The 13,773-nt window shown below is 39.7% G+C and overlaps 1 protein-coding gene across 1 annotated transcript in view; it reads left to right on the forward strand.

The window, feature by feature from the left end:
- Positions 1-9,516: 9,516 nt before the first annotated feature.
- The window catches only part of CCDC150 (coiled-coil domain containing 150), a 90,116-nt gene continuing 85,859 nt past the window's right edge, over positions 9,517-13,773 (forward strand). The window contains exon 1 of the mRNA XM_049888911.1: positions 9,517-9,651. Within this exon, the coding sequence (XP_049744868.1) occupies positions 9,640-9,651 (12 nt within the window). The 5' untranslated portion in view covers positions 9,517-9,639. The remainder of the gene's footprint in view (positions 9,652-13,773) is intronic.

A 13,773-nucleotide genomic window follows, 5' to 3' on the forward strand; every position in this document is an offset into this window, starting at 1 on the left:
TCAGAAATACTTATTTGAACACATTACTTACATTTAACTTATTAAATCAATTCTTTAATGTAAGTATGCATGTGTATTTATTTTTTTTATTTGTTATTAAGAAAAATGATTTTGCTCAAATCCACAAAACAATGAAGTGTTGTAATCTTTTTTTCATTTCATAAATAAAAACAACAATTTTATTCTATTCATTTGATATATTGACTCCAGGAATCCAAGGAAGTGCTAAACACCAGCATTGTAACTAAGCCTAAGAACAACTCAACCAACATCTTGACTGCAGTGATGTTAACATTTCACCCAGAGATTGAATTCTAAACGACTACTTTATAAATTTTATCTTTCAGGATTTTCCCCAATATGGCGTAGGTTCTTTTGGCCAAGAATCCTGTGGGAGGGACTCTGGCTGTGCTGTGGACACGGGACTATGGATGTAGAGGCACAAATGAACATGGAAATCTCCAAAGTCACCATGTAGATGGGAGGGAGTTCCCAGGAGAAGGAGCAGAGCTGGGTAGACCCTCAATGATGTCCTCTACAGAGTAGCTGTAGTCTCCTTTTCCTTTATCCTGATTTTCTACATCAAGTTTCAGTCTACTCTTTCTTTGTACGAAAACACCTCAAATGAATAGAAAACTAGGCACAAAAAAAAAAAAAAAGATATAAATAATAAAATGAAATAGCCAACTCTAATGATAATGGAGCCCTGGTGGCACAATGGTTAAGAACTCAGCTGGTAACCAAAAGGCTGGCAGTTCAAATCCATCAGTCACTTCTTGGAAACCCTATGGGGCAGCTCTACTCTGTCTTAAAGGGTTACTGTGAGTCAGAATCAACTTGACAGCAATGGGTTTGACTGAGTTTTTTTATAATGATAATACAGGTCTAGGGATACAGAGGAAACCAGTGATGCAATTCTGATACATATGTTGCAGACTTTCAAACAGGATGGACAGAGACTTTTCCATTTTCTCCCATGAGGCTCAGGTAATCTCACCAATGTAAAGTGACTGATTTATTCGTTCATTTATTCAACAAATACACATTGAGATCTTAGCATATCCCAGTAACTATGTTAGATATTTTTTAAAGTATTTTTATTTTATTTTTTGAACAGGTTATACCTTCAAATGATTTTAAAAAAAAAAGTTATAAGATAAAATCTTATTTCCACGATGTTCCCATCCACCTGATTCCCTAGCTCATACAGCTTATAGGTAGGGTGACCACACATTTTGGCTTGTCTATAATTTTTCCAGTTTGTATCTTTTATCCTGGTTTAATTATTAGTAGTGCCTTTTTTCACTTTCAAAAGTATCCTGGTTTAAATAATAAGCATGAGAGCAGAAATCAATGAATTTGAAAACAAAAACTACAGAGAAAACCAATAAAACCAAAAGCTGGTCCTTTAAAAAAAAAATCAATAAAATTAATAAACTTCTAGCCAGACAGACCAAGAAAAAAGAGAGAGAAGACAGGAATTACCAATATCACAAATGAAAGAACGGTTGTCACTACAGATCCCGACAAGGTTAAAAGAATAATAAGGAAATACTACAAACAACTCTATGTTGATAAATATGACCCAAGGCTGTTGAGTTGATTTTGACTCATAGCAGCCCCATGTGTCACAGTAGAGCTGCTCCCTAAGGTTTTCGATGGCTGTAATCTTACAGAAGTAGATCATAAATTTGACAACTTAGATGAAATGGACCAATTCTTTAAAAGACACAAACTACTAAAACTCACTCTAAAAGAAACAGATATTCTAAGTAGTCCTATTAACTACTAAAGAAATTGAAATTGTAGTTAAAAACCTTGCAACAAAGAAAGCTGCAAGCAAATGTTTCACTGATAAATTCTACCGAACATTTAAGGGAGAAATAATACCAATTCTAGAAATCTATTTAAAAAAAAAAAAGAAGAGGGAGAAATACTTCCTAATTTGTTTTGTAATGCTAACACTGTCCTAACACCCAAACCAAAAACATTATATGAAAATAAAACTAAAGACCAATATCCCCCATGAATATAAATGCAAAAATCTTCAACAAACTATTTGCAAGTCAAATCCAGCAATTTATAATACACCACGACCAAGTGGGGTTTATCCCACAAATGTAAGGCTGGTTCAACATTTGAAAATCAATCAATGTAATTCACCATATTAACAGCCTAAGGAGAAAAGCCACATGATTATCTCAAAAGCATTTGACAAAATTCAGTATCTATTCATGATAAAGATTCTCAACAAACTAGGAATTGAAGGAAACTTTCTTAACCTAATAAAGAACAACCACAAAAAACCTACAGCTAACATCATACTTAATGGGAACAAGGTAAGGATATATCTATTCAACATCATAGTGGAATTCCTAGTCAGTGCAATAATGGAAGAAAAATAAATCAAAGTCATACAGATTCGAAGAAAAAAATAAAACTCTCTCTACTCACAGATGACAGGATTGTTTACACAGAAGATTCCAAAGCGTATACAAAAAACATTCTTAAAACTAGTGAGTGTACAACAATAGGAAAATAAGTAAAATTTAGGAGGACAAAAAAAAAAACCTAGCAAGTGAATTTAACAAGTTTGCAGAGTAAGAGATACACACACACAAATCAATTATATTTTTATATATTATGAATGAACAATTGCCTGTGAAAATTAAAAAAAATAAACCACAATTCTTTTACAATAGCACCCCCAAAATAAAATACAAGAGGGTGGAGGGGGTTAGAAGCTGGCGAAATGGACACGAAAAGAGAGAGTGGAGAGAGGGAGCAGGCTATCTCATTAGGGGGAAAATAATTGGGAGTGTGTAGCAAAGTGTATATGGGTTTTTGTGTGAGAGACTGACTTGATTTGTAAACTTTCACTTAAAGCACAATAAAAATTATTTTAAAAAAATAAATAAAATAAAATACACATAAATCTAACAGAATATATACAGTATCTGTATGTTGAATACTACAAAACATTGATGAAATAAATTTAAAAAAGGAACTAGATAAATGGAGACACATCAGGTTCGTGAAATTGGCAGACTCAATAATGTTAGGATATAAATTCTTCCCAATTTGGTCTAAAGATTCAGCATAATCCCAAACAAAATCCCAGATTTTTTTTTTTTTGTGGATAGCAACAAGTTGATTCTTAAAATTCCTGTACAAAGGCAGGGAACTAGAATAGTAAAAACAATTTGGAAAAAAAGGACAAAGTTGGAAGACTCACACTTCCTGATTTCAAAACTTACTGAAAAAGTCTTAAAAAGACTATAGAAGGATAAACACAGATCACTGGACCAGAATAGAAAGCCCAAAAATAGACTTACACAAATACTTTCAACTGATTTTTGACAAAAGTAAAAAGACATCTCAATAAAGAAAGGATAATCTTTTCAACAATGGTATTGGAACAATCAGGTGTCCAGAAGCAAATAAATAAATAAATCACAACCCATACCTCATACAAAAAATTCTAACTATAAATGGATCACAAACCAAAATGTAAAACTATAAAACATCTAGAACAAAGCACAGGAAAAAATGACCTTGATTAGGTAAGTTTTTAGATATGATACCAAAGCACAATCCATACATAGAAAATTTGATAAATTAGGTTTTATCAAAACTAAAAACTTTTGCTCTGTGAAAGATAGTATTAAGAGAGTGAAAAGACAAATCGTATACTGGGAGAAAATATTTGTAAAACATATTTCAATAAAGGACTTGTACCCAGAATGTATTTAAAACTCCCAAAAGTCAACAGTAAGAAGAAAACAAACAATTCAATTTTAAAAAATGGGCAAAAGGTGCAAAAGGACACTTAATTAAAGAAGATACATAGATGTCAAGTAAGTATATAAATAGATATGCAATATCATTAGTCATTGAGGAAATGTAAATTAAAACCACAATGAGATACCACTACACGTTTGTTCCACACCACTGCCCTCGAGTCGATTCCGACTCATAGCGACCCTATAGGACAGAGTAGAACTGCCCCCGTAGAGTTTTCAAGGAGCGCCTGGCGGATTCGAACTGCTGACCTTTTGGTTAGCAGCCGTAGCGCTTAACCGCTACACATTTGTTAGAATGCCTAAAAAAACAAAAACCTGACAATACAAAGTGGTGAGGAGGATGGGAGTAACTGGAATTGTCACACACTGTTGACGAGTATGCAAAATCACTCAGCTACTTTGGAAAACAATTTGGTCGTCTCTTACAAAGTTAAATATACACTTAATACAAAACCCAGCAATCCCACTCCTAGGAATTTACCCAAGAGAAATGAAAACTTATGTTCACACAAAAACCTGTATGCAAATATTTATAAGTTTATTCAAAATCGCCAAAAACTAGAATCGACCTAGAAGTCCAACCAATGAATGGCTCAGCAAACTGATGTATTCGTATGATACTACTCAGCAAAAAAAAAATAAAACAAATTATTGATTCACCAACAACATGGATAAATCTTAAACACATTTTGCTAAATGAAAGAAGCCAAACCAAAAAGGGTTTAATTCCACTAACATGACATCCTGAAAAGTGAAACTATAAGGATGGAAACCATTTCAGTGATTGCCAGAGGTTGGGAGGTGGGGGAAGGGGTTGATTATAGAAGGGAAGCTTGATGGAATTTTTGGAGTAATGGAACTGTTTGTATTCAACTTCATGATAGATATAAAACTATACATCTGTCAAAACCCAGAGAACTGTGCACCACACAAAATGAATTTTACTGTATGTAAATTTACAAAAATCAACGAGGATGTGGGCAGAACCCAAGGTGCAATGCAGACTAGGGCAAATACATTTCGCTATATTCCACATAAATCAGATAACCACACTGAGGCAGATGGGGAAGAAAGAAGCTGACCTAAGTAACTTTGGAGAACAGTGTTTTGAGTGGATACTGTAAGGCTAAAGACAAAAAGAACTGTGAGTACAGTTGTGTTCTAGTTAGTAATTTTCTCAAGAAGGGGGTGTTAATGGGAGTTGGACCAATAAGTAAATACATTTCAAAAAATAAGAACCAGGTTTTCCACTGTTAGAAAAAGAAGTTAAATACAAGGAAAGTGGAATAAACACTGTGCTACTGGATTAGAGTAGGGGGGATCAGTATGAACTCATTTTTTTGTTTGTTTGTTTTTTAAATACAGATCTATAGATACAGAAATAAATATCGACGTGTATGTATACTTAGGTTAGTAAGTATAAATATATTTCCTACTCTATCTTTTGAGAAGGACTAGAGGCAGTGATGTCCTAGCAAACAGATCATAATTTCTAAGTAAAACCTAAAAAAAAAAAAAAAAATCCCACCGCCATCAAGTAATCTAACTCCTGGTGACCCAACGGGATGGAGTAGAACTGCCCCGCATGGTTTCCAAGGTTGTAAATCTTTACAGAAACAAACTGCCATGTCTTTCTCCAGCGGAACGGCTGGTGGGTTCAAACCATCAACCTTTTGGTTAGCAGCCCAGTGCCTTAACCGCTGCACCACCAGGCCTCCTCAATTTCTAATACCGTTCTCTAAATAAAAGGAACCAGGGCCCTTGGAAAAGTGGTTGAATCCAGGGCTGGGGCGGGAAAATACAGTATGAAGCATCTTGCGGTGCTAGGAAGTAAGGAAGCGCTAAAAAAAGTTGAGGGCGTGTTGAAGCAGCGTAGCAACTACTCCGAAAGACCACTCTCCCAGGGGCCGGAGCTGGAACAATTTGAGCAACAAAATAAATGAGAGTATTGGTTTATAACCCAAATATAAATATCCACATGTCCACACTTACATAAATAAATAACTGAATAACTAAATGGGAGAGAAGGTACAATTCTTCCCTATGGGAGAATTCCAATTAATACATGTAGAAAAAAATGAAGGAAATAAGAAAATCACCGTTACAGTACTGTTATGGATTGAATTATGTCTCCCCCAAAATGTATTAACTTGGTTAGGCCATGTGTAGTTGTCCTCCATTTTGTGAGTTTCTTATGTTTTATAAATCATAATCTCTGCCTGTGGTTAAAAAGGATTAGGGTGGGATGTAACACCCCTGCTCAGGCCGCATCCCTGATCCAATGTAAAGGCAGTTTCCCTGGGGTGTAGCCTAACCATCTTTTATCGCTCAAGAGTTAAAAGGAAAGGGAAGCAATCAGAGACTTGCGGTCCTCATACCACCAAGAAAGCAGCGCCAGGAGCAGAACGTGTCCTTTGGACCTGAGGTTTCCGCGCTGAGATGCTTCCAGACCAAGGGATGCATCACAAGGCCGTTCTTCCAGAGCCAACAGAGAAAGAAAGCCTTCCCCTGGAGCTGATGCCCTGAATTTGGACTTGTAGCCTACTCAACTCTGAGAGAATAAACTTCTCTTTTTTCTTTTTTTAATAATTTTTATTGTGCTTTAAGTGAAAGCTTACAAATCAAGTCAGTCTCTCACACAAAAACCCATATATGCCTTGCTACACACTCCCAGTTACTCTCCCCCTAATAAGACAGCCCGCTCTCTCCCTCCACTCTCTCTTTTCGCGTCCATTTCACCAGCTTCTAACCCCCTCCACCCTCTGATCTCCCCTCCAGGCAGGAGATGCTAACATAGTCTCAAGTGTCCACCTGATCTGAGGAGCTCACTCCTCACCAGCATCCCTCTCCAACCCATTGTCCAGTCCAATCCATGTCTGAAGAGTTGGCTTTGGGAATGGTTCCTGTCCTGGTCTTATGAGAATTTGGGGTCTGCATCCCACTGGTCTCCTGCTCCCTCAGGGGTTCTCTGTTGCGTTCCCTGTCAGGGCAGTCATCGGTTGTAGCTGGGCACCATCTAGTTCTTCTGATCTCAGGATGATGTAGTCTCTGGTTCATGTGGCCGTTTCTATCTCTTGGGCTCGTAATCGCCTTGTGTCCTTGGTGTTCTTCATTCTCCTTTGATCCAGGTGGGTTGAGACCAATTGATGCATCTTAGATGACTGCTTGCTAGCGGAGAATAAACTTCTCTTTGTTAAAGCCATCCACTTGTGGTATTTCTGTTACAGCAGCACTAGATGACTCAGACAAATACCATAATAACAGCTGTTGCTTGCCAGATGTCCTGATAGATGCTAAAATTAGTCCATGTAAGTTTTTTTTATTGTTAAAAATATACACAGCAAAACACCCAAATTCAACAATTTCAACATGTACAATTCAGTGACACTGATTACATTCTTCAAGTTTTGCAACAATTCTCACCCTCCTTTTCCAAATTGTTCCTCCCCCATTAACATAAACCCACTGCCTCCTCAGTTTCCTATCTGACTTCTCAAGTTGGTATTGTCAATTTGAGCCCATATACAGCGTTCTTTAAAAGAGCACTATGCTCAAGGCAGACATTCTTTACTAATTAAGCTAAGCCACTGTATGCCTGGAGCCCCAGTGGAGCAGTGGTTAAAGTGCTTGACTGCTAACCATAAAGTTAAATGATTCAAACCCACCAGCTGCTCTGTCTGCTTCCATAAAGATTTACAGCCTTGGAAACCCTATAGGGCAGCTCTCCTCATCCTATAGGGTCACTATGAGTCAGAATCAACTCACTGGCAATGGTTCTTTTTAATTATTATTGTTTGGCTTCAAGAAGATTCAGGGGATATTTCTGGTTTAAGGTTTAGAGATTATCTCAGGGTAACAGTTCCAGGGGTAGATGTGTAAATTTAAGGAGAAATATTTGCATAGCCTCAAAGTATTTCCCCCCAAATATTCATTAGTTACAAAGAGAAAGATATTAAGACTGTAGTGAAAAACCTAGAGAACACCACCTTAAGCAAGGGACCAACGTTAACATCATCAGTAATAAGACATACAAACATCACGTTCTCCTTGATATGATGTGCCAAGAAGGGTACAACATTACTTCTGTGATATTCTTCCCAATAATGCATAACCTCGATCTAATATGAGGAAGCATGAACAGCCCCAATTGAAGCATGGGGATTATCTGTGGACTGTCTATACTTATCTCTCCTTTATAGTTCCACAGATAAGTGAGATGCCATTGCAATAGAAAGAACGTATATACTTAGAGAATAGTTGGCTCTTTGGATTGATGCTCTAAAATACATTTCCAGTTTTCATATTAAAACCTTTCTTTGGTCCTTTCACCTCAATATTGTATGCTGTCCTCATTTCTCTTTCACTGGATCGGCTAACAGTTTTACAACTGTGGTTTGATGGGCATTTCTCTCCAGCACACGAAGTGGAGGTTTGTCTATTGGAGAACCCGAAATAGTCAGATCAATTCAGTCGGCCACTTGCTAAGTAAACGGGGGCTCATCTCGGATCTGACTGCATTTGTTAAATGGCTGAAGTGACTGTCGGCTGCTCCCCCAGGGAGAGGAGAGAAACGTGTTCCGCGCCTTGGCAGCGGTAACAGGTGTTCTGTTCCGCTAAAGAGAAGCAAAGTCCTGTTGCCTTTTCACTGTAGACTTTTTTTTTTTTTGGTTAAGTGTGATTACATATCTTAAAGAAAAACTACTAAAAGCGGCTGAAATTTTATATTTTCAATGATCTTTCTTGTTTCTTAGCGAAAGTCAGATTCAGACATCGCTATGAGTAGGAAACAAAGAAACCCCGGTAGCTAGTGGTTAAGTGTTACGGCTGCTAACCAAAAGGCCGGCAGTTCAAATTCACCAGGCGCTCCTTGGAAACTCTACGGGGCAGTTCTACTCTGGTTTACAGGGTCGCTATGAGTCGGAATCTTACTAGGCGGCAACGGGTTTCGGTTTACGAGTAGGAATCCACTCGATGGCAACGGATTTTTTTATTCACAAGGGCCCTGGTAGCGCAGTGGTTATGCTTTTGGCTACTAACCAAATAGTCAACAGTTCGAATCCACCAGTCGCTCCCTGGAAACCCTATGGGGCAGCTCTACTCTATCCTACAGGGTCGCTATGAGTCGGATTCCACTCGACCGCAACGGGTGTGGTTTGGTATTCACTCACCTGTCGACAAGGCAAGAAGTAATTTATGCTGAAGAGCCAAAAGACAAGAAAGCAGATTCCATGTGTTTTACTCTACTTCTGGACCTCAGGGACGAGGAGGAAGGGGGGCTTGTCTTTTCATTCAACAAGAATGTCTAAGCTGATTTTTTTTTCTTTTTTACCATTTTTCTTAAAGCTCATTAGCAAAAAGCTGTTACTTTCCTGTTGTTCAGAAGTTACTTTATACTTTAGCCCTTCTACAATTAAAAACTTAAAAAGCAAATCCTCAGACTCTCGCCTGCTGCAGAGTATGTGTTCGTCAAAATCACACAAAAACCACTCGTTCACCAAGATGAGATCCGTAACTCTACAAGAGAGCACAACTCCTCAAGAGGTGAGTGAGTGGAAACTACCTATCCCGGCGTGCCCCGCTCGCGAGCACAATGGAGTCCTGTCGTCATCCGGGTCACGGGGCTGCGCGTTCCCAGTGCGCCGCAGGATTCCGGCCTGGGTCCCGCCCCGGGCAGTGGACCCTCCTGGGACAGGAAAACTGCAATTCCCAGCATGCCCTTCCACGGATGCGCCTGCGTACAAGAGCTACGGCGACGAGGAGCGGGTTGTTTTAAAGCGCGGTCTTAATTCCATGGAAACCGGCTCGTCTGCTGCCGAACAGAGCCACAGGCGGACAGATGGACTGTGGGGTGAGGCTGCGGGGCTGAGGCGGGTGGGCCCGGGTCCGAGGAGTGGGATCTGGTGCGGAGAGTTCACCATCGCATTCCCTCGTTGGCAGTGTCCAATCTGGCCCGCTGGGACCTAGGATCCTGATTTGTGGCGGTACTGCACCGAGTGCCGGTGAAAGCCACTTAGGAAGGCAGTTTGCATTGACCTGGCTTCAGCTGAGGGAGGGAAGATAGCCACCGTGGCCTCCAGATTAGCTCCAAAACCAAACCAAACCTGTTGCAGTCCAGTCGATTCTTACTGATAGCGACCCTATAGAACAGAGTAGAACTGCCCGATAGGATTTCCAAGGAGCAGCTGGTGGATTCGAACTGCCGACCTTTTGCTTAGCAGCGTAGCTCTTAACAACTGCGCCACCAGGGCTCCACCAGTACCACATTTATCTGTATTCTAGGTTGGAGGTTATAGGTTCCCGGGAAGGTCATTTCGATGTTAATGTTGCTAGATTCTGGCCACCAATTATTCTCCCTGACCTACTTACTAGAATGTAGGTGTCAGGAACTTGGACATTCAATGATTGCTGTTTTCTCAGTACCTGGCACTTGGTATGTTGTGGTTAGGTGCCACCAAGTCGATTCCGACTCATAGCGACCCTCTGTACAACTGAATGAAATACCGCACAGTCCTGCGTCATCCACACTTGGCAAATTTTTATTGAGTTATCTCCCTGTTCTTTTTTTTCTTTCATGCATTTAACCTTTATTTGCTGCCCACCATGTCCCAGGTACTTTGCTAGGCCCTGGAAATGGAAAAAGGATTAAGAAACTGACCCTACTGTGGAGAAGCTTACAATTAGTCTGTATTGAACACCCACACACTCCTCATGACCCTGAATTGTTAATCTTGAAGCATTCACGACCAAATCTCATGACTTTACAACCTGTGCATATACTGACAAGTTCAAAATTTTTATGTCCAGTTCATACCGCTCCGCGGAACTTCAAATCCACAAACTCAGTCATCCGTTGGACATCCTTCCTATTCTAAACTTAACATTTCTAAAACAACTCTTGCTTTCCCCCCTAAAAAAAACTGGTTCTTCCTGACAGGCTTCCATTGTATCAGTGATAACACCATCCTTGCAATTGTTCAAGCCAAAAATGTTGCAGTAAGCTAAGTTGCTTCCTTTCTTTCATATCTCATATGTGATCTACCAACAAATCCTATCTTTAGGTTATGTCTGGACTCTGACCACTTCTTACCACATCCACTGCTGTCACCCTGGAGCTAGCCAAGAGCATCTCCTCCCTGTATTATAAAAGCAGCTTCTTAACTGATCTTTGTACTTCTGCCCTTGCCCCTCTACCATCTGGAGTTAGAGCCAGAATGATCCTGTTAAAACCTAAATTAGATCACAGCACTCTTCAGCTCTAAAGCCTCTAATGGCTCTTTAAGTCACTGAGCCAAACCCTTGCAATGGCCTCCAAGGTCCTACATGATCTAATCCCTTTATTATCCTTTGACCTTGACTCCTACAGTTCTCTCCTCACTTGTTCCTTTCCAGGCAAATGACTTCTTTACTGTTCATGGACCCATCCAGTGTTCTTCTTAATAGGGCCTTTTCACTTGCTGTTTACTCTTTCTGGACCTCTCTGCCCCCAGATAGCCATATGGCTTGCTCCTGCACAAGTATTTGCTGAAATAGCATTTCAGTGAGGCTTTCTCTGACCACCCTGTTTAAAATGAAAACCTGCACCACAGCCACCATTCCCATGCTCTTTACAATTTTATTTCTCTTTGCACTTATAGCCAATGAGCAAACTATGTATTTTACTTAATATCTATCTTCCTCAACTGGAATGTAAGCTCCATGAGGGCAAGGAATTTTGCCTGTTTTATTCACTGCTGTTTTTCCCAGTGCCTAAAATAGTATCTAGCACATAGTGGGCGTTCAGGAAATAGTTGTTGGATGAATGAGTAAATGAATGAAGTCAGTGTTAAAACCAGAAAACCAAACTCAAGTCAATTCTGACTCATAGCAACCCTACAGGACAGAATAGAACTGCCCCTTAGGGTTTACAAGAAGCATCTGGTAGATTCGAACTGCTGACCTTTTGGTTAGCAGCTGTAGCTCTTAACCACTGTACCAATAGGGCTCCATACTGACCAAATTTTTTTTTACAGTGATGGTGATAACAATGTTGAACTCCTTGCTTGTTATTTTTGAACCAACAGCATATGATTGTAGCTATTCCCAGGTATAAAATGTAGTCTGTCCACAGAAACATATGTTCCCTTTTTCACAGTCACCTGGCTTTTAATGTATGTTACTTATGACATTGGTCTTATTCATGCCATGCTTTTAGGGAGGTAACTTGCCTCGGAGCTCCTTGGACATATTCCCCCTAAACATAGAAATGGAACTGTATTAGTTTAATAGTGATATGCCACAGAAAGTAGTTGTGAAGAAATTTTTTTTTAATTCAAGTTTACATCTTAGTAATTTTATTATTGTTATTATCAGGTATCAGGACTTAAGTTCAAGGCTGCATTGAATGATATTTGTTCCTTTTCAAAAACAGGGACAAATATGTTTAAGTTGTAGTCTCTTTCTGGAATAATGCAGTTAGAAGTAGATTCTTTTCTTGTAAGACTGCAGTTCTTAGTGTAGAAGCTTTAGATCTGTGGCTTATGAGACTCTACCAAGTGGCCTGTGGATCATGTGGGAGATGGCATTTCTGTGACCCCTGCTTTAGTCCTTCCAGATGGGGGAAGTCAGGCATGCGGTATAACTACAGTGAAAATGAGAATTTCTGTCTGACTCTAAGTCCCAACTCAGCGGATTCACAGGAACCCCAAGTCCTCATCTCACTCTTCCTTTAACTCTTTTTGATAGGAATTAGTTTTCTTAGAATTTTTTTTGTTGATACTGTATATTTTCATTAATGGATGGCCTGCTGAATCAAGGAGCATTTCTAAAATTTTATTAAGAAATATGGATTTTGATACATCTTATGTGAGGCAAATATGTCCCCCTGGGACTCTGGGGATTATGTGGGACACATATGTCCCTCTGGACTCTACATCACTTTCTAGCTCCCTTGACAGGTACGTACAATGTATGAGACCTAAAAATGAGGTATTCACACAAACATGGAATCATTGTGAGAAATGCAACTTCAAAATAACACATAGGATCCTGGAAATACAAGACTTATCTCACTGTACAAAAGCTAAAAGAGATAAAAGTTTCACACAATCACACCTTCAAGATGCAACACCTTATAATACCCTGTAAAAACAGTAATTTGTGGTACACTCCTGTTTCTTCCATTTCAAACATTTATGTAGGTCCCTCCCTGGCAGCAGCATGCACTAAAAATGAGAAAGCAACTTCCCAAGAAACCTGAGAGGCAGAAAATGTAGCTGGATGAATATATATACCATTACTCATTTCACATACAGTCCCTGGGTGATGCAAATAGTTAACCACTTGACTATGAGCTGAAGGGTTGGTAGTTCACACTCACCCAGAGGTGCCTCAGAAGACATGCCTGATGACCTGCTTCCAAAAGATCACAGCCTTGAAAACCCTATGGAGCACAGTTCTACTCTGCGCCCATGGGATCACCATGAATTGGAACTGACTCGACGGAAACTAAAAACACCACCAGGTACCACAAGGACTTTTCCTGGTGGTCATGAAGGTGGTCCTGCTCTTGCTACTCACCTACCCTGTGGCCTGAATGGCATCACTGCCACGTCCCTAGCTTCCAGGGGCTCTCCTTACTTTGACAATGCCACCCACCATAAGGAGGAGCAGGAGGGAGGGTTTTCACCCAATCCTGAGACCCACTTTTAATAAATCCTCAAAGAGTAGAATGGCTTCTTTAGTTTTTGAGTCAGCTGAACATGTTCCTCACCGACTGAGAGGATATTTAAGGGAAAACACCATGTAACTCACTCAAAAACTTCATCCTCTGCCCAGCATCAATCAGTGTGCCAGGCACCTTCATCTCCCATATGTTAAAGTGAAATTTCTGCTTACCAGAGCAAACCTCCACTTCCTCAGGGACTGCGAGCAAAATTGTTCCATCTTTTTGTGTGAGAGTGTTTATTTTTTCTCTCTGAAAGCCTGAGAAGCT

The sequence above is a fragment of the Elephas maximus genome, chromosome 6 (assembly GCF_024166365.1).
Source record: "Elephas maximus indicus isolate mEleMax1 chromosome 6, mEleMax1 primary haplotype, whole genome shotgun sequence".
NCBI classification, from domain to species: domain Eukaryota; kingdom Metazoa; phylum Chordata; class Mammalia; order Proboscidea; family Elephantidae; genus Elephas; species Elephas maximus.